Consider the following 20250-nt stretch of genomic DNA (forward strand, 5'->3'; position numbering starts at 1 on the left):
CTATCTATCTATCTATCTATCTATCTATCTATCTATCTATCTATCTACGTCTATATACAGAGAGCCTGTGGACCTGTGCTGTGTGTCAATAGGAACATCTAGCTAGAGTGGTCATTTCCTTGTCTTTGTGTGAATTTGGATGGAGCCATGCGGAACCCCAAGTTCCTTCCTGGTGTCTGTGGCATAGTTGTACCCAAAACGCTTGTGGGTGTATCCTCGTCTCCTGGGGATGTGTCTATGGAGGCATTCTCTTCTTTTGTGAATGCCTGTCTCCATTATTTTAGTTCATTATCCTTGGCTTGTCAGATTGCTACTCTCATTTATTTGATATTTAAACGAGTTAGAAGCAGTCACATTGGTTCCTGATGTACTCCCACAGGGCTTCCGTTTCTAATCTCAAGGACTCGAGAATTTCCATACTAGTTTCCCACACGCTGCTCAGGAATCAAAGTGCAAAGACCAGCTGAGGCCCAGGCTGGCCACTACGATTCGGGGTTTAGGAGAGAGTCCAGTGAGTGGAAGAGGTAGGCAGGATGAGCCTCCAGGGCCTGAGTCCCACAGGAAAGATACAGGCTGAGCCTCTAGGGTGGTGGGCGGGGCCTGTTCCTCTTATTTGCTGAGCTGACTGATGACCTGCTAACTCCTCCTACTGATGCTGGCAGGAGCCCAGCTGTGAGATATCAGGATTCTTCCAAGCTTGGGTCTTGGGTGGGATAGAGCGACCGAGAGTTAAGTCCCCTTTGATTTGTACTCGTTTCTTCTGCCGAGAAACCTTTTCTGGGAACTTGTAGTCCAACCATACAGTTGCTACTCTTAATGGGGGTTGAAAATATGGCCTCATTTCTGCATCTTTATAAGTCTTCATGGACGACTCATTATTATGTCTGATTCATTATTTAATATCACTAGCATAAGATGTCTGGTAAACCCTCCTGGGGAGCCGGTACATTTCATGTTAATAAAATAGGATAATAAAATTATCTTATACCAGTTCCCAGCAGCTCTAGGGATGGGCGAATGTAATTTCCCTTATTTTTGCCATTCTCAATCTCCACATAACAGTCTTGCTTGATGCTCATCATTCTCACTGTAAAGAGCTTCCTGTCATTTGTGGAAACTGAGGACTCTGAGAAGTAGCGATGGCCACTGTGTAGGCTCTTCCCAGGCGCCCACTCTGTGTTGGAGGCTGGTGGTTCCTGAGTTCTCTAACTCAGCGTGCTCACAGACCTGGTGGTGTGATTTAGAAATATAGACTTACTCAAATAATAAGGCAGTACAAATGCGTTCCAAGAATAGGATATTTCAATCACGAACATGTTCTTTTTGAAAAAACTCTTCAGTGTTGTTACAATACATGGTCTTGACAGATGTGAACTCTGGGGCCTGATGATTGGTTCAAAGTTAAAGATGTCAGTGTCCGCACTGCAGACAAGCCTGGACTCTCGGCCGTCCTTCCTGCCCTCCTCAGTTCTGAGCTGTTACCACTTGTGTCTGGGAGGGAGCCTGCTTTCAGCCAGCAGTAGAATCCTTCCCAGTTCCCCAAGCTTAGACTCTGGTCACGCTGGCTTAGGGTTCATTTTGTTAGCTTTCAAGTGCTGCCACTGAGTTCTGGTGGTGGTTTTTAGAGTCTGGGAAATCCCTTGGCAGGGAGCAAGGATTGGAGGAGGCCAATGGAGCTGCAGTAGCAAGGGTGGTTGCTCACACGGCTCTAAGAATGACACCTCCCAGTTAAGAATGCTGCACCCCAACTGTCTCTGGGTTATTCCCTGGAGATTGTCGCAGTCCATGTGGTGGTCGTATACCATCTTTGTGGACACATTGACCTCAACACAATCACAGTAGTTAACTTCAATGCCCTACTCTTACTAACAGTTCACACATACACACACTCAACAAAGAGACCTTAGAGTTTAATGACATTATAAGATAAAATAGGGGCTGGGCACAGGTCTTTCAGCCTAGCCCTTGGGAGGCAGAGGTAGATGGGTCTCTGTGAGTTCAAGGCCAGCCTTGTCTGCAGAACAAGTTCCGGGACAGCTGGAGCTTTGTAGTGAGACCGTGTCTCAAATTAAAAAAAAAGGATAGACCTAATAGATGTCTATAGAATATTCTACTCAAACACTACATAATACACATTCTTCTTGGTAGCCTGTGGAATTTTCTGTAAAATATACCACACTGTAGGACATGAAGCAAGTATTAAGAAACACAAGAAAACCTGAAAGTTCATTGTGACTATCTGGTCACAATGTGGTAGAAGTAGAAAGCAATAGCAAGAGAAACTGCAGAAAGCACACAAACTCACAGTTCTTGAAAAACACACTATTGAATGACGAATGGGTCATTGAAGAGACCAGGGGTGGGGGATTGATATTTCGAGAACTGAATGAAAGCACAGTCTACTGGGTGGGTTATGTCTGATGTGATGAAAACAGTCCAAGAGATGCGCTCCAGGTCTTAGAAAAAGAATAATCTATACCAAAAACAAGTGAAAGGAAAGAAACCATAAAGATCGGGACAGAAATGAATGAAATAGAAACAGGAAGAAGAATACAAAGAATCAATGGAATGAGGAGTTGGTTTTTCAGAAAGATAAATAAGAACGACAAACTCTTATCAAACAGAGAGAGAGAGAGATAAAGTGACAGAAAGCGCAATAAAGTCGGAGGTAAAAAAAGGAGATATTGGAAAAAAATAAATCAGTGAATTTCAGAGTATTATCAGGGCATATTTTGTAATATAAATAAATTGAAAAATCTAGCCAAAATAGATAAATTTCTAGGCACATATTATCTACCAAATTTAAACCAAGAAGACATAAACAACTGAAGTAGATATACAACAAGCAAGAAAGCTGAATCAGTAGTAAAAAGGCTTTTGGGGCTAGAGAGCTGCTTCAGGGGAGAGAGCACTGGCTGTCTTGGTCTTCTAGAGGGCCCGGTTCAGTTCCCAGTGCCCACGTGGTAGCTCACAACCGTCTGCAGCTCCAGTCTCAGAATTAAAAATAAAATACTAGAAAACCAAAACAATCCAGTCAACATATGGGTCAATCAAATGAGCAGACAGCTCTCAAACAGTTGAGTAGAGGGGACCAGTACATACATGAAAAGACGTCTCTCCACCAGCGGGGGAATGCAAGCTAAAACCACATTGAGATTTCATTTTACCACAGTCAGAATGGCTGTCATTCAAACAGACAACAAAATCTGGCCAGGGTGTGGAGAAAAAGAAACCCTTCTACACTGCAGGTGGGAATGCAAATTTGTCCTGCCTCTGTGGAAGTTAATATGGAGGTTCCTGAAAACCTATAATTAAAACTACCCTGTGACCAGCTCTACTACTCCTGGGCACTTATCTCAAGGACTGAAGTGACATACCACAGAGATACCTGCTCACACCCAAATTTACTATAGCCCCTTTCTTAAGTGTCAAGTCCTGGAATCGGCCCCCATACCCATCAGCAAATGAAAGAGTAAGGAAAATGTCTATGTGCAAATGGAATATTATTCAGTCATAAAGAAGAATGGAATTATGTCAGTTGCTGAGAAATGGGTGCAGCTGGAGACCATCGCATTAACTGAAGAAAGCCAGACAGAAAAGTGAATACTATCTTAGTCAGTGTTTATTGCTATGAAGAGATACCATAGCCACAGCAACGCTTATGAGAGAAAGCTTTTGTTGGGGCTTGCTTACACGTTCAGAGGTTCAGTCTATTGTCATCATGGCAGGAAGCATGGTGGCACACAGGCAGACATGGTGCTGGAGAAGTAGCTGAGAGTTCTACATCTGGATCCCCAGGCAGCAGGAAGAGATAGAGACACTGGGCCTGGCTTGAGCTTCTGAAACCAAATCCCAGTCCTGTGACATACTTCCCCCCCTATGGCCACACCTATTCCAACAAGGCCACACCTCCTAATCCCTTCAAATAGTGCCACTCCCTAGTAACCAAGTGTTCAGGTGTTCAAATCTATGAGCCTATGAGGCCATTCTTGCTCAAACTACTACAAACTATCATGTTTTCTCTTATTTGTGGCTCCTAGAGATGATTTTATTTTATTTTTAAATCAGAGACAGGGTCTCTCCATGTAGGCTTTAGCTGTCCTGGAGCCTGGTACGTTGACCAGACTGGCCTTGAACTTACAGAGATTCACTGCCTCTGCCTCCCAAGTGCTGAGATTAAAGGCTTGTGTCACTATGCCTGGCCCTGCTAGAATTCCTTATAGGTGTGTGTGTGTGAGAGAGAGAGAGACATGAAAGCAGAAGGAAGACTGAGAGATGAAATAGGACTAGAAGGAAAAAGGAAGGGATGACAATAAGGGGAAGGAGCAAAACTGGGGTGAATATAGTCAGAATACATGAGATAAAACATAATTGTGTTTATGAAAACCAACACTGTGCAACAAATATAAGCCAGTTTAAAAAATGGGAAAGGAACCCATGCAGCTTGGGAGGAGATGGAGAAGGCTCTGTAGACACAGAAGGGTACTTGGGCATCTGCAGCCCGTGTGTCTTTGACACCTGGCTGCCAGATGTTCTGCTGTCTCTCAGCTGGATCTACTTACTTGGGATAACTCACTGCTCCTCATTCTTCATGATGCAGACAGAGCCTCTCATCTTAGGGACCCTGTGAGAAGACACAGGACAGATGTGTAACTGCTCTGGTCTTCCCGGTCAGGGTGGCTTGCTAGTGGATGACTCAGGACAATTGTCTGCTGGCTGGGGTTGCTGTTGTCATAGCAATCAGGATGTTTCCATCCCTGTCTAGGTAGTGACCAAACTGTGTATTGCCAGTAAGTGAATCCCACAAGCTGCTGGGGACTGACTGGACATCCTTCTAAGGAAGTACAGTTGGTATTCTCCTATTTTGACTTTCTGTGGATAATAAACAGGATATTAGGTCTGTATCTCCCATCAAAAACCCTCTCCCACGGGACTTTCAAAGAACATTTTCTTCCAAGAAACAGGGCGACGTGTGGCTAACAATCTACACTTCACTCTATACTCATTGTAAAAACATATGCTCACACAAACAAAAACAAGCGGAGACATAAGAACACAAAGAGCAAACAGATTCCAAAGGAAAGCTTTAATTCACCTTGTAAGGTGTTTTCCTGGAAGTCAGTAGAGTATCAACTCAAAATTTGTGATCTCTTCTGGAGCCACCAATTCCCAGCCACAACTAGGGATGGAGAACTCCTTTTCTGTGAGGCCAGAGCTGCAGTGCTCGCTCTAAGACCAGCAGGATGGTTATCGCTTGGAGCTCATTCCTGTAGAAGCCGTGGACTTTGTTCTTGCCCGTGAATTCATCTTGGGCACACAGACAATGCATGTGGTATAAGCCAGTCATGTCTTAGGGAGCCTGCAGAAGTTGATCTTTGACATGTTGATACTTTAACTAAGTATCTAAGCTTTACTGCCTCAAACCAGGTTGGTCATGTCTTTATTCTACCTGGGAAGAAATGGATGTTCTGGGAGAGCCGTGTTTCTAAGGTGAGAGTGGCTACAAGAAACATTCTTGGTGGTTTTCCTCTGCATCACGGTTGGTCATAGTTGGTTCCCCAATGAGTCCTTAAGAACTCCAGGGATAGGTGGGCCCGGTGGTGGAGAACTGTAATCCTGGCTACTCAGGAGGCTAAGGCAGCTAAATCACAAACTCAATGGAAATCTGAACAACTTAGCAAGAGTCTGTCTCTTACCAGGCCTTGGTAGTGCACACCTTTAACATAGCGGCTGCGCTAAGGGGCGGTATGTGAGCCGGGAACTAGGCTGGAGACTTAAAAACATACACACACACACAGACAGGGACACAGGGACACAGGTCATCTTTGATACAAGAATGCCAAGTTTATTGTGCTCCAGGGAAGCTTATATAGGGATCATAACTGATAGCCACGCCCCAGCTCTTGGGATCTTTCAGCTGTAGGCCTCACCAGAACCCACTCCCCTGCCATCAGGGTCTCGTGCGCAGAGCAGCTGCAGGCACAGGTAAACAAGTTGTTTTGCTCAGTTCACCACAACAGGCAAAGGGTCTGAGGCAGGCAAAGAAAGTCAAGGGGCTAGGGGTCTTCAGCCCCCAATGCTTTAATCCCAGCATTGGGGAGGCAGAGGCAGGCAGATATCTGTGAGTTCGAGGTCAGCCTGGTCTACAGAGTGAGTTCCAGGAAAGGCTCCAAAGCTACTGAGAAACCTTGTCTTATACCAAAACTAAAACTAAAAAGAAAGAAAGAAAGAAAGAAAGAAAGAAAGGAAGAAAGAAGAAAAGAAAAAGACTTTGTCTTGAAAAATACAAGACAAAAAGGACAAACAGAAAACAAAACAAAAATGTAAAGAAGAGGGCTAGGAACGAAGGCTAGCTGCGGAGCACTTGGCCTAGGACAGTGAAACCCAGCCCCACCCCAGACACGTGAACTCCAGGGTGTCTGAACTGGGAAGACAGGAGTCTTGTCTTCTCAGGGCAGGAGTAACTCAGGCTCCACAAGACTGTATGTACCTGCTGTGGGAAGCAGCCTCATACACATTAAGACCTGTGGGCAGCTCCAAGAGATAATATGTATTGGCATAGGTGTCCAAAGCACTCTGGGACATCAGAAAGAAAATGTGATACAAAAAAAATATCACTCATTGAAAACCATCTTCCATTAACCTTCCCCTCCATTCCATGTCTCAGGTGAACAAACTTAATGAAAAGTTTAAAAGTCATCTAGATGCTCTGGAGAATTTTTGGCTGATCAGTTTGTAAGTTGGCATTGTTCTGGCCAAATTGTTTTCCTCAAGAAAGCTGAGCATATATGCCTGCTTGACGCTTGAGGAGGGTAAGGCTGTTGGTGCTATCAGACCCAGACGATTATAGAGCTCGGAGGAACATCTGCCATGGCATGGTTGGTTGTGTCGCTTGTCAATACCAACACAAAGTGGTATCGGCAGGTACCAGTGTGTGCCTCTGTGTTGCTGGCTATTGTGTGGCATTGCTCCTGGGAAGAAATGAACAAATATCTACTCACCCAAAAGTCAGCTGATGACAGACCAAAGTGTGAAATTCAACTTGAATTTATTAGGGTTAACTAAAAGAGTTTGGGTGGGGGTTACTTTACAGAAGCAGGGACAGACAATTCATAGCAACTGAATCACCAAAACCCCACCCCCAAGTTGTGACAACTCACAAAAGCTGGAAACCCTAAGAGCTCTGCAGGGCTTGCAGCTTCACAAGAGGGAGGGTCCCTTCTAAACTCTTGCTGTTTATATAATCTTTGGGAGGGAGGGAGCTCATGACCCTGGTATGTTTCAGGGACTTCCTGAGACCTGTGAGTTGTTTACTTCCTGAGTTTTCCTGAGACACCCATTAGAACTTCCACAATCTTAAGGAGCCCTCTTCCAGGATGGAAGGTTTCAATGTATAAGAGCCTGCTGCCCAACAACAGAACATTGCAGTGTTTTGATTTGTAAGGAAACCAAACCACACAAAGGATGAACTAGTGTACAAGGTGAAGGCATGCGCCTCCCTACGGTGATGCCACTGTTCAAGAATGTGTGATTGGTGACTGTGCTGAGCATCCTGGGGTGGGTGTGATGACGTGTATAACAGCGAGGATGTTGAGTATTCTGTGCTAAGTTGGTGTGTGTCCCATTTATTCTTCAGGTGAAGCTAAGAATCTTCCTTCCTACCCGGGGCCAAACAAGATGAGGGACTGCTATTGCACCGTGAACCTGGACCAGGAGGAGGTTTTCCGGACCAAAATTGTGGAGAAGTCACTCTGGTAATGCCCACTGCTGCTTTAATTGCTTCTGATTCCATGTCTGCCTATCTGTGCCTGGCTGCACACGAGAGTGTTTTTTTATGAGGAAGCATCCGCTGGGCCCTCGGGTGGGCTGTAGTGGGCACCTCTGCCCTGATGAAATCAGTTCCTGATCTGCAAGACCCTGAATCATGGGAAACTCTTGGCGGCCACTTCTTTCCCCTGGACAGGAAAAAATCTGCAAATGAGGCTGGAGAGATGGTTAGGCAGTTAAGAGCATTCACTCTTCCTGCAGAGGGCCTCTGGGTTCAGTTTCTAGCACTCACAAGGTGGCTCCAAGTCATCCTTACCTTCAGTTCCAGGGCATGGCACCCTTTTCTGGCCTCTGTGGGAACCAGGCATGCACACGGTGTACATACATATATGCAGGCAAAACATTCATATACCTACAGTTTTTTTAAGTGGTAATTTTAAGAAAGGAAATATTTTAGAGCTTCCTCACCTCATGCTATATTTCTTTAAAAACTTTTATGAAAACCATACTGTGTACACAGAGCTGTTAATTGAGGATAAGAGCCAAGAAAACATTCATTGGCAGACTTTGAGTAAGGCAGGGGTCAGCCAAGGAGAACCGGAATGTAGTGGGACTTCTAACGTGTTAGTTTTTGGTCCAGGATGAGAGCTTTTTGTCTTCAGCATGAATTTTCAGCATGGTTGTGTGCCCCAGCATTCTGGGGCTCAGATCTTGCCTTGCCAATAATTTGCCAGCCGGCAGAGGGTCTGTGCTATGGCTAAGAGCATGTGGGGACAGGAAGTGACATCTTAGAACCCAGAGCAGTGATCTGAGAGTGAGAGGGGGAACAGCAAGAAAGCTATGAGCATCCCTTTGGCGCTAGGAAGGAGCCAAGACTATTATCACGTCAGGCACACGAGCCTCTGTGAGCATCCCATTGGCGCTAGCTAGGAAGGAGCCAAGACTGTTATCAAAGCAGACACACCAGCCTCTCAGCATCCCATCGGTGCTACTAAGGAGCCAAGACTATCATCAGGGCAGGCATCCCAGCCTCTCTTGCGGTTCTTCAAGATCAAAGGGAACAGCTCCAAGCCAGGGACTCCACCTTTCGGGTTTAGAATTGCGGGTTGTGTGGTTTCAGAAAGCTATTCTGGTTTTGAGAGCATTTTTAGCAGCTGAATTATATCCTTGCCTATTGCTACTTCAAGTGGTAGCAAACAGCATGTCCTGATGACTTAATGAGTTTAATTTTTGGAAAACCACTAACGCTGCCCGCCCCTGAGGGCGGTAGATGGTGTACCCAATTCTGTCTGTCTTGAAGCCACCCTGCTGAGGCCCCATGGTTACAGCTGTCTGTGTTGTTATTTATGCGTGCTTAGATTTCTTTAAAACAAAACTGAAGACTGAAAAATACTGTCAAGGGTCAACTGTATGTTGAAGAAAGTCTTGTGGGGTTGGTGAAGAAGATGCTTAATTACTGATATTAATACTCAAGCATCACATAGCACACATGTGTATGCATGTATATGTACATGTGCATGTTTGTGTGCTGCAGCGGAGATCATTGGTTCCAGAAGTCTTGAGAACAGGGAAGTTGATAAAAAGTGCCAAGAAGTCTCTGGGTGTAGTGACAAGCTCAGCAGCTATTGTAGAGCCAGGCTGCAAGATCAGAGTTGAGTTTCAGGAGTGAGGTGACATGAAGGGGCTGACCTAGTCTAGATGAATGAACTTGTGGGCAGATGGGCCTATGTAGATGCAGCTATGTGAACAGGTAGATAGGCAGACAGCGATTCTAGTAGGCCATGTCAGCAGTGAAGATTGAGCCAAGAGAAGGTTCCTGGGAAGGTTAGAAATTCTGTCCTCCAGTCCTTGGTGCACACATCAGGGCCAGATGATTGGTCTTGGGGTATTCACTGTGCTGGGTGTTCAGGCTGCTGTGGTCCATCCTTCTGTAGTCTGCTTTGTCCAGTCAGTTCCTGTGTCCTGTCTTTCTGCTAAGATTTTAATGTGCCCCCGCAGTCCCAATTTACTGTACATGGTGCCCTTTCTACTCAAAGTTTGTTGCTGTTTAGATATTCTCATCTGAAATCTCTATTGTTTCTATGTTTGCAACCTTTCCAGAAAAAGTTTTAATTGTCCTGGGACTTTTGATTCTCATCTGGTGAGAGACTTCAACCAGAGTCTGGGGAGAAGGGTGAGGGACTCTTTTCCTTCCCATGTCCCCATCTTTCCATCATGACTCAGGCTATGGGTGAAATATGCCAGCTGAAAACTGGGTACAAGTTCAAACTGATAACCCCAGAAGTGAACCTAGAAAAACTATGGCAGGAGCCTCAAGTGTGGGTCTGTGCGACCACATCATGTGCAGCTGAGCAACTCCTTACACTGGTAGACCTGCAGGCTGACACCCTTCGCCCCACCACTGGGCTACGTGTGCCAATGGCTTGTGGAAGAAGTAAGCTGTGGTCAGTGCTGCCTCAGCCTCGTGCTGAGTCCACATCTGTGGCCTGAAAGCCTCGATCCATGGGTTCCAGGTCGATGCTGAATCAGCATCCACTCAGGCAACGAAGGGCTCTTTTAAGCAAATCCAATCACCTCTTTCAATATCAAAATCTCAAAGAGGTTTCCTATATCAAGTTCCAAAGACTGTGAACTAGAAGGGGTAGGTGTGCAAAGAAAGCGTGTTTGTGTGTGTGTGTGTGTGTGTGAATGCACTGGTAGCTGGAGTGATAAACTCCTTCCGGGGGCAACAGATGGGTGTAGACGGAGACAGCTCTTGCATTCCTGGTAGCCCTGACATGAATAATGAATCACACAGAAGCTGTATGAATTACAACACTGTTTGGCCAATAACTTAGGCATATTTTTAGCTAGCTCTTACATCTTAAATTAGCCCATTTCTATTAATCTGTGAATCATCATGAGGCTGTGGCCTACCGGTAAGGTTCTGGCTGGCGGCTGGTGTCTTTCTTCTTCAGCAGCTACATGGTGCCTCTCTGACTCCGCCTACTTTCTCACTATATATCTGTCGCATTTCCTGTCTGGCTTTACTCTACTAAGCCATTGGCCGAAACAGCTGCTTTAATAACCAATGGTAATAAAATATATTCATAGTATACAGAAGGGAGTCCCACATCAGATGGTGACATACTGCAGCAGGACAGAAGGCTCTAAAGAACGTTTTTTGTAAAGTAGTATTTGTAGGAACGAACAATGCAACAACCTAAATGGAAAATTTGGTGACTGAATTACATTTCTCATGGACATGCCTGAAGAGAAAACTGAAGGCAAATTTGAAATAGAAATTGGAAATGCAAGACGTTTCAAGAAGTGGAGGACAGTGTGGTGACCGTGGCACAGCTTACTAGATGGGGATTCAGGAGGGCAGCAGCGGGCACAGAGTAGCCAGACCTGAAAGGCCCAGGTCCTGCCCTGGTTCTGTGTGGCTTTGGGGCAGGGGTGGGCCCCAGCAGCAGCAGCAGCTCAGGGGAGAGACAGGAGGGGCAGACCCAATGGCACCTGTGATAATAATAAGCAGGGGGACAGAGCAAGTGGGGCCCCTGGTCCAGACTGAGAGCCTATAGCCAGATGCCACCATCCCGCAGTGCTGCTCCACAGAGGGCAGCTATGCCCATCAAACATTTTCCTGGCATCAACCTCCAGAAACAGATTCTCCATGGCTGCCCTCCAGCACCAGCATCACCCTCTAGATTAGACACTGATTTGGCAGCATTGCTGCAGGAAACCGAAGACTCACATAACTGCAAGTCTGAACTGGTCCGACTGCACATGTGCAGCCTGGCAGGGCTGGTGAGAGTGGCAGGAGCTGGGCATGGTCCTCTGGGGGGAGGCGCTCACAAAACACATTCCCCGTGAGTCCCTCTGTGCACTGAGACTCAGTGCAGAGCCACACAGAGGCTGCGCAAGGACGAGAGGAAGCCGAGTTTCTTTTCCCTTTTCACTCATGTGGATGCCTTCTCAGAGTTGCTGTGTGCCTTTCCCATACGGATGGGAGCTGCCCCCCCCACAGTGTTCTTGCTCTTGCTACTGAACCAGTGTTCCTGGAGAGTGCTCTCCTATAAATCCCTTTCCCTTGCTGTCAGTTCTTGGAGGGACACACCGGGGAGAACAAGCCCAGCTCGCTGACCCCAGCCCTCCCCAATGAAAGTGAAATCATCAAAAGCTGTGTCCCACCAGACATACCCCTGATGTAGTTAGTGTTCACTGTGAAGAGACACACAACCAAGGCAACTCTTAGAAAGCATCTAACTGGGTCATCATGCCAGGAAGCAGACAGGCATAGCCAAGTGTTACCTGAGAGCTTTACGTCCTGATCCACAGGCAGCAGGCAGAGAGAGAGAGAGAGAGAGGGGCAGGCAGACAGACGACACTGGTCCTGGTGTGAGCTTTGAAACCTCAAAACTCAGTGAGGGACATGTCGGCTCTACTGAGGCCACACCTCCTATGCCTTCCCAACAAGCCCATGCTCTTCCTGGTGACTGAGTGTTCAAGTACACGAGCCTATGAGGACCATTCTTATCCACGCCACCACACAGAGCTCTCCTCACTCTTGACCTAGCAGAGCTGAGATTTCACCTTAACTGCGCGGGTAGGTCACTCCTCACCTTCTCGTTCACTGAAGTATCTGAAGGCATCTCAGGGCTGCTGTGTTCAAAATGCCCAGCACAACTCCATACCAGATAGAAACAACCCAAAAGGGCAGGCTGTGTACGGGGAGCTGCTGTCGGACCGGTGCAGGGGTGTGTTGCTGCCATAAAGAACGAGCATTTCAAAAGGACCAGCACCCCATAGCTGTAAGAAAATTCCATCAGGTGTGGTACCTTCTCTTCCTGGTCTTGGTCTGCGGCTGGAAACACTGACTGGGAGAAGTGCGCACTCAGGGCTGTTACAGAGGCAGTCTTAGCGTGGGCAGCTCTGGCCCTTGGCACTGAGGTGTCCAGACAAGGGTGCTAGGGACTTAAGGAAGGCCACTGCCTCGCAGGAATCCGGGGCAGACCCTATGAGTCTTGGTGGCAGTAAGGACAATGCTCACGGTGACTTCTAGTTGATGGTTCTAGAGCAAGAGGCTGGTATGAGAGGGTGAGAGCCATGGTTGCCCCTAGCATGGAAAGGCCTATGCCTGCCATGGCTTCTCTGGTCTGTGTCTTTCTAATTCTGGGGTCTGGAAAGTGGTTGCACACATCAAGGTATCTAGATGATCCTATGGTAAATGTCTGTTTCCTTAACCTAGGCCTGGTTTGTGTCTGCGGTATCCTGGAGGGAGTTACTGTGGGACCAAGGAAGGAGCTGGCGCCTCTCACCATTTTACCACTTGGCTGTGCTGTCTGTCCACGGGTCCGGCCAACTGGGAGGCTCCTGGGTCATTTGAACCGAGCCTAAGAGTTCCCGGGTTTATAATGACCTCAAGAGGCCTCTCCAGGTCTAGGGTGGACCTTCAACAGCTCAGGAAGCCACTGTATATTCTCCTATGGATGTGACCCCAAGTTCTCTACTCCCAATGCCTTGTTTTAGCCCACACTCAGTTACAACGCCCTCAGCCACTTTGTCCTTAAAGCTTCTCGGCATTATTTCTTAGCCAGGAGCACGCCTGTGTCAGGAGCACACCTATGCCAGGAGCAACCCTGGGTCAGGAGCACACCTGTGCCAGGAGCATGCCTGTGTCAGGAGGACACCTGGGTCAGGAGCACCTGGGTCAGTAGGGAGCACACCTGGGTCGGGAGCACGCCTGGGTTGGGAGCACTCCTGCACCGAGAGCACACCTGGGCCGGGAGCACGCCTGTGCCAGGAGCAACCCTGGGTCAGGGGCAACCATGGGTCAAGGGCACACCAGTGTTGGTCAGGAGCAACCCTGGGTCAGGGGCACACCAAGTGTCGGTCAGGAGCACACCTGTGCCAGGAGCATGCCTGTGTCAGGAGGACACTTGGGTCAGGAGCACCTGGGTCGGTAGGGAGCACGCCTGGGCCTGGAGCACGCCTGGGCCTGGAGCATGCCTGGGTTGGGAGCACTCCTGCGCCAGGAGCACGCCTGGGTTGGGAGCACACCTGGGCCGGGAGCACACCTGGGTTGGATTGTGAGGTTCCTTCTACACCATGGACAGCTGCTGGGCATAAATGCCATTTTGTTTCTATGTAATAAACTCTAAGCACTTACTGCATTCTTTGACAATATTAGTCATCCAGGCCAAGTCGGGGCTTATCAGCTTGTGTCCCTCATGGACACCTCCTGGTCCCCAGGAAGTTTCAGAAGAGGGACTGCAGGTCCTTATCCTATGAGGTGCAAAAGAACTTGGCCCAGCTCTGACCTTCTCCCTCTATCTTGACTGCCTGTGCTCTTTCTGAGAACTGTGGGGTGCTTCTTCAGGAACTGCAGGTCCCCTTGTGCCCTTGACTTCATCCTATGACATGGTCTTGGATATTTCAGTCCCCCAGACTGTGGGTCTTGGGAATCTTGTCTTGGTAGCATCAGAGTGTTCTTGTCTGGGCACAAGGGGAGGCTAAGAGGAAAGAGCCTGGGAGTGAGAGGCTTGTTTTATCCCGATACCTACCCGATGCCCAAAGCTCCAGGGCTAATGACGCAGGTGACAGGTGCTCCCTGGTCCTGAAGACAGGTCAAGGCAGAAACACAGCCCACATTTCTCACCCTCAACCTCAGACCAAGAGTCAGGAGCTCAGCCGAGCTGTGCTTCTCAGCAGGTCTGTGCTTTGAAAATTTGCAGATCAATGTTCCAGAGTTTCAAGATAAACAATCCTACCCCACATCTTGACTAGGCTTAAGTACCCTGCAGCCAGTGCATGGTAGGCTTCCAGCCAAAACCCTGGGGTGCTAGGCTGTGAAATACAGGGCACTGGGCAGGAAGTTAGCCTGGTATAGAAGCACCATGACCCATCCTCATGGTCCCTCTGTTCCCGGTCTCCGCTGTCGATGTGTTGCTCCAAAAGCCACCCATGACATTTTTGCTTCCTTAGTGAATGACACGCAGTCTTCTTCCACTGTGTTTCCCCCGGTGTGTGGATTCTCTTTGGGCTGTTCTGGTAGCAGTTGCCCAAGGGCTCTGGTATGCACCAGTGGTTAAATCTGACTGCTCTGTCTTCCTGGCTGCCTGTGATGTGAGCTCCCCAAAGCTTTAAGAATCACATTTCAGGGGACCAAAGAGGCAGACTTGAGTGAAGCTTTGCTGCACCCCAGCCTATCTCCTGGGGACATTTGATATACCGTGAGCTTTAATGAAAGTTTAATCTAGCTCCAATTAGTGATTAACCCTGCATCTATTTTGTAGCTGAATGTCCAACCATTGAGAAACAGGCTGGATTCTTTGTAGAGAGCCGCTTCCATCCCGTGGGACGAAGAGCCCAAGAGTCATGTGGCTTCTGCCTCAGGACCTCCTGGACACTGGCCTTGTCTGTATCTCCCCAGACGCTGGGGCACAAAGACCAGGCACAGAGAGCCCCACCCTGTTTCCATTATCCTTCTCCACGCAGGCCCACCCCTCCCCCTCCCCTCAAGTCCCCTTCTCGCTCAAGATGTTGGGAAATAGGCCCAGGAACTTGCTCCAGGGAGGACACTGGGGACCCGGCTCTATCATTTTCTCATGACCAATGTCACTTGTCACGAGGTACACACAGCAAGCAGCTGGGATGGGGTGGGGCAGCAGTAGATGTCGGGAAATGACTCAAGGAAGACTCGGTGGTTTCTCTGCAGGTCCCAAGTGAGGCTGGTGTGAGCCCTGTGCCCAGTCCTGTGGGCAGTGGAAGGAGAAGTTGGAAGGCTATGAGAGAAGGGGTTCAGAGGGCTCCAGGAAGAGGGGAGGGAGAAAGAGGGGAGGAGGTATTCAGAGGGCTCGGGCCAGAGGCCCCACTTGGAGATAATGGCCCATTGTCAGCTTTTCCTTTTCTTCATGGAAGTTCCTTGATGCTGTGAAACTCCTTTGAGCCCCCGGCTTCTTCCCTTTTGATGAGGTAAAAGACAGCATGTCTGTCATTCCAGTGGCCTCAAGGCAGAAGCTGCTGGCTAGATTAATTTCCTCTTGTCAAACAGCAATGAGGAATGAGGGTCCCAGCCCTTCCCTGTGGGTCTTTTCTCTATTGGGAAAGAGGTTTCTGGAACCCTTGAGCTGAAATGGGGGTCGCCTGGCAAGCATTATCATGGCTCTCCTGCCACTGGCTGCAGCCTGGACAAAGGCAGCCTCTGTGGACACAACTGTGGCTAAGCAGTGCCTGGGAAGGGAAGCACCCTCACTGTGTGCCCCTTTGAGGGCCGCAGAAAGGAGGCTTTGTCCACAGGGAAGCCCTGGGAGGAGGCTGGTAGAAGACTGTCCTCCCTCGTGTTCAGCCTGTTTCCTTTTGCTTTCTCGAAAATATGCTTTAAAGTCGGATGCCCAGGAAAGGGCACAGACTGACTCCCATGGATGAGAGAGCCCAGCGCACAGGGTGTGGAGGCCCTGGGCCGGTGTGCCTGGTTCTTCCTGCTTCTAGCCTGATGCTTAGCGCGCAACCTAGGAGGAAACCTGGCATGTAGCTCGCCACAGCCTGGGTGTCTCTGCCTAAACTGGAGGTCCTTGCTGTGGGCACTCCTGCAGATCTTCATTGTAGGCCCTATGTAAGGCTGGGACAGCCATGGCCCTGTAGCTGTGAGGCCCAAGTCCCTGCTAGTGAAGCTATTCAGAGAAGGGGGCAGAGGGTTTCGGGTCACCACTAGCATTTCTGTTCCCAGGGCCTCACCTTGAATTTGCTTTTGGTCATAGCCATCTTAATGTGTTGTTGTTGTCTGTTTGCTTGTTTTTGCTTTTTAAAAAAGGGACTTCTGAGACAGGGCCTCTCTCTGTGTAGTCCTGGATGTCCTGGAACTTGCTCTGTAGACCAGGCTGGCCTCGAACTCACAGAGACCCTCCTGCCTCTCTGCCTGCTGAGATATTCACAGATGTGGGGCGTGTTTCTTTTAAATGAGTCCCTCATATGCTGCGAATTATTGGAACACAGATTCAAACATTCCTAATGGGTCAATATCCTGAGAGAGAGGAAGAGACACTAATGGAAAATGGGCCGAAGTCATGAAGAAAAGGGAAGTTTTAAAAAAGCTCATAAGTATGTGGAAGAATCTCAAATTCACCTGTACTTTAAACATTTTAAATGAAATAGTTTCTTCATTCTTTTTATTTCCCCTTGCTGTCAACTGAGCCAAATTTATTTCTTGGTGCTTGGAGACGGGTGTACTTAGGGTTAGAGCCACGCTCCTGTACAACTTTAACTCTACTGACATGACGTGGCATGTTGGGACGTGAGCCAGTTCATGCTTTCTGGAAGCTTGTGTGGCATGATGCCTCCAGAACATCAGAGCATTCTCCACCAACAGTTCCACCTCGGAATGGTTCTCTGGGAGCAGGCAGGAGTTGTGCAGACCCCTGTCTGAGTATTGTCACATTGCTTCTGGCTGTGAAGGTTGGGAAAAGCCACCGGTGAGTGAGTCTGGTGGCTTTGTTGGTGACCATGGGGACATTTGGCTCCGGGTATTATGTTTGCTTATCCTGAAAGTGGCCGTAAAGATGGCGCAAAGGAAAAGCTGTGCCGGAACGTGAGTGGCGATCCCATTTCTCCTCTAAGATCCTCGGGTAGCTGTTTCCACGTCTTTATCTGTGTATATTTAGGGCAACACATTCTAGGAGGTCTTATCCCAGAGCGTTAATTCTAGTTTCCAGTTTCCTGACATCTGGCTATATTTTTGTTTTAAAAATAGCTTTATTGAAATATAATTTACTGACATCTACTTCAACCGTTTCAAATCTCAGCTCTGTGGCTTTGGGGGAGCTTTGGAGGCCTCTGTAACCATCACCACAGCTGCTTTTTGAATATTTCACTTTTCCCAAAGAAGTGTGGGTCCTGTAACCGTCACCATGTGCCCTGTGCCTGGCATCCCAGGCATCTGTCTCATAGCGGTGGAGCTCTGTGTGTGGCTCGTCATCACTCAGTGTCTCAAGATTCATCCTCGGTATCACACACACAGGGCTGAGTTGCCTTCAATGGCTGAACTCCACACCCTCTGATGGAGCTGTTCCTTTGTCAGTGTTCCTTTCGAGGCAGGCTTTCTCCAGGTAGCCCTGGCTGTAGACCAGGCTGGCTTTAAACTGGGATCCTCCTGCTTCTGCCTCCTGAGTGCTGGAATTCAAGGTGTGCGCCACAACCCTGGCTTTTCCTTATTTTTTTGCTGATGTGTTGGGAACATTTGTGTTTGAGTTCTGATTTGCTGAGATTTCATTTCTCTCAGGTGTGTACCTAGGAGTGGCGCTGTGGGTCACCTGACAGTTGTGTGAGATAATGAAGTCTTCCAGGTCTTCCTCCTAATACTATGTACACGAGCTGGTGCAGCGTTTCTGTTCCCAGGACCTCACTTCAGTAGCCATCGTACTGTGTTTTTGTTGTTGGTTTTTTGTTTTTTTTTTGAGACGGGGTTTTTCTGTCTAGTCCTCTAGTCCTGGATGTCTTGGAACTTGCTCTGTAGGTCAGGCTGGTCTCGAACCCAGAGATCCACCTGCCTCAGCCTGCCAAGTGTGTGCCAGCACTGCTGGATTCATGCGCTATTTTTGTTTGTTTGCGTGTTTGTTTTTGAAACAGGGGCTCACCATGTTGCCCTGGCTGACCTGGAATTCTCTATATAGAACAGGCTGGCCTCAAACTCACAGAGATTCTCCTGTCTCTGCCTCCTGAGTGGTAGGACTAAAGGCGTGCACTATCACAATAGACCAGGCCTTAAATAGAAATGTTTTTTTAACAATGTAGCCATAATAGATTTTCATTCTCTTTTAATTTTATCTGTATTTTAATTTTATTTTTCATTTAAAAAAAAGATATTCATTAATGTTAGTTAAAATGAAAGGTAAGACTCTTTCCCATGGATGTCTCCTGTTTCCAAAAGTCCACAAACTGGGCATATAGCAGAAGGAAGGAAATATGGGCAGTTCTCCAAATTTGCATGTGAACTGTATTGTGGATTTGTCACAAAGGTAACGCTTTCCTGGATACGTGCTGACTTTGAAGAGAAGGTCTGTTGACCTGGGAGACATGAAGCTGGCACCTAGTCCAAGTTTGCTCTAGTCCCTGACATTCATCCTGGAGTCCTTGCTATCCCCCTGTGACTTACCTCTCAGCTAGAGCAGGTATAGCTGGCATCTCTCCTGTGTCTGGTGGTCGTGGAGTGCCACATGCAGAGGCTACTGTGTGACGTCCTGCACTGGCTACGGAGAGTGCTGCTGACAATCTCACACCCACCTTCAGCGAACACCAGAGAATCTAGGGCCACTCTCTGGGACAAGCAATTTGCTAGAGGATTTATAGTTGGTAGGTTGGTGTCCACTTATTCTGCCTTCTCTGTTTCTGGAGCAGAGACAGGACTGTGGCGTGGTACCATGCCTAGAGCAAAGTTCATTCCACTGAAAGTTCAAGAGAGCCCCCATTTCCTGCCCAACATATCAGCCTCTTCCCCTCACAGTGGCCCAACCTCGAAGCTCCATGGGCCATCTGCTTGGTAAGCAGCACCCTCCCTCCATGCTCAGCCGAAAGACCTCCATTCTCTGAGGGCACCGTGTTCCTCGGATACGGAGTTTCCTTTGCGCTCGCTCGGAGTTTCCTTTGCGCTCTCTCTCTCTCTCTCTCTCTCTCTCTCTCTCTCTCTCTCTCTCTCTCTCTCTTCCTCTCTCTCTCTTCCGTTTACCAGCTCAGACCAGTTCATAAAAATTTAACCTGCACACAATTGCTCCTCAGTTCGTGAAATCATTCCCTCATCTGCCAGGATCCCACCTTAATTTCCAAAGTGTTTGAGGTGACCCACAGGCAAATTAACCAGTACAATTTAAATTAAAAAGTTCTATGGAATAAGAGAATGCCAAGCATGGTAGCACACACCTATAATCCTAACACTCAGAAAACTGAAGCAGGAGGATCACTGTGAGTTTAAATCTAGCCTAGGCTACGTAGTGAGCCCTAGGACAACCTAGGCTATATGGTGAGACACTGTCCCAAAACAAACAGATAAACAAAATCCCACACAAACTCAAACAAAACAAAACAAAACAAAGAAACATGAAATAAGAGAAGAAAACACATTTAAGGTGGTTGAAACTACTAGAAAAAAAATTATAAAAAGGTCAGACAAAGGGCCACTTGTCTGCTGTATTGGAACCACTGGGATGTCCTTAGCTCATGGGAGGCATACCCAGTATGACAGTAAGACCCCAGCCCCTCCTCTTTGTCCCCTTTGCTGTCCTGATGTGAAGTAAACTTTGGCTCTGTCACAGGCTCCTGTCAAGATGTCTCACATACACCCAAGACAACCAGCCATAATGTGTCCCACGTAGCCCCAGGACAACCAGCCATGATGTGTCCCGCATGGCCCCAGGACAACCAGCCATGATGTGTCTCACATACACTCAAGACAACCAGCCATGATGTGTCCCACATACACCCAGGACAACCAGCCATGATGTGTCCCACATA

At 47.9% G+C, this 20250-nt stretch overlaps 1 protein-coding gene across 1 annotated transcript in view; it reads left to right on the plus strand.

The window, feature by feature from the left end:
* Nucleotides 1-20250, plus strand: part of Rasa3 (RAS p21 protein activator 3) — a 98301-nt gene that overhangs the window by 35669 nt on the left and 42382 nt on the right. The window contains exon 2 of the mRNA XM_005366252.2: nt 7637-7754. Coding sequence (XP_005366309.1) covers nt 7637-7754 — 118 coding nt within the window. The remainder of the gene's footprint in view (nt 1-7636; nt 7755-20250) is intronic.

This window comes from Microtus ochrogaster, unplaced genomic scaffold (genome assembly GCF_000317375.1).
Source record: "Microtus ochrogaster isolate Prairie Vole_2 unplaced genomic scaffold, MicOch1.0 UNK7, whole genome shotgun sequence".
Classification (NCBI taxonomy): domain Eukaryota; kingdom Metazoa; phylum Chordata; class Mammalia; order Rodentia; family Cricetidae; genus Microtus; species Microtus ochrogaster.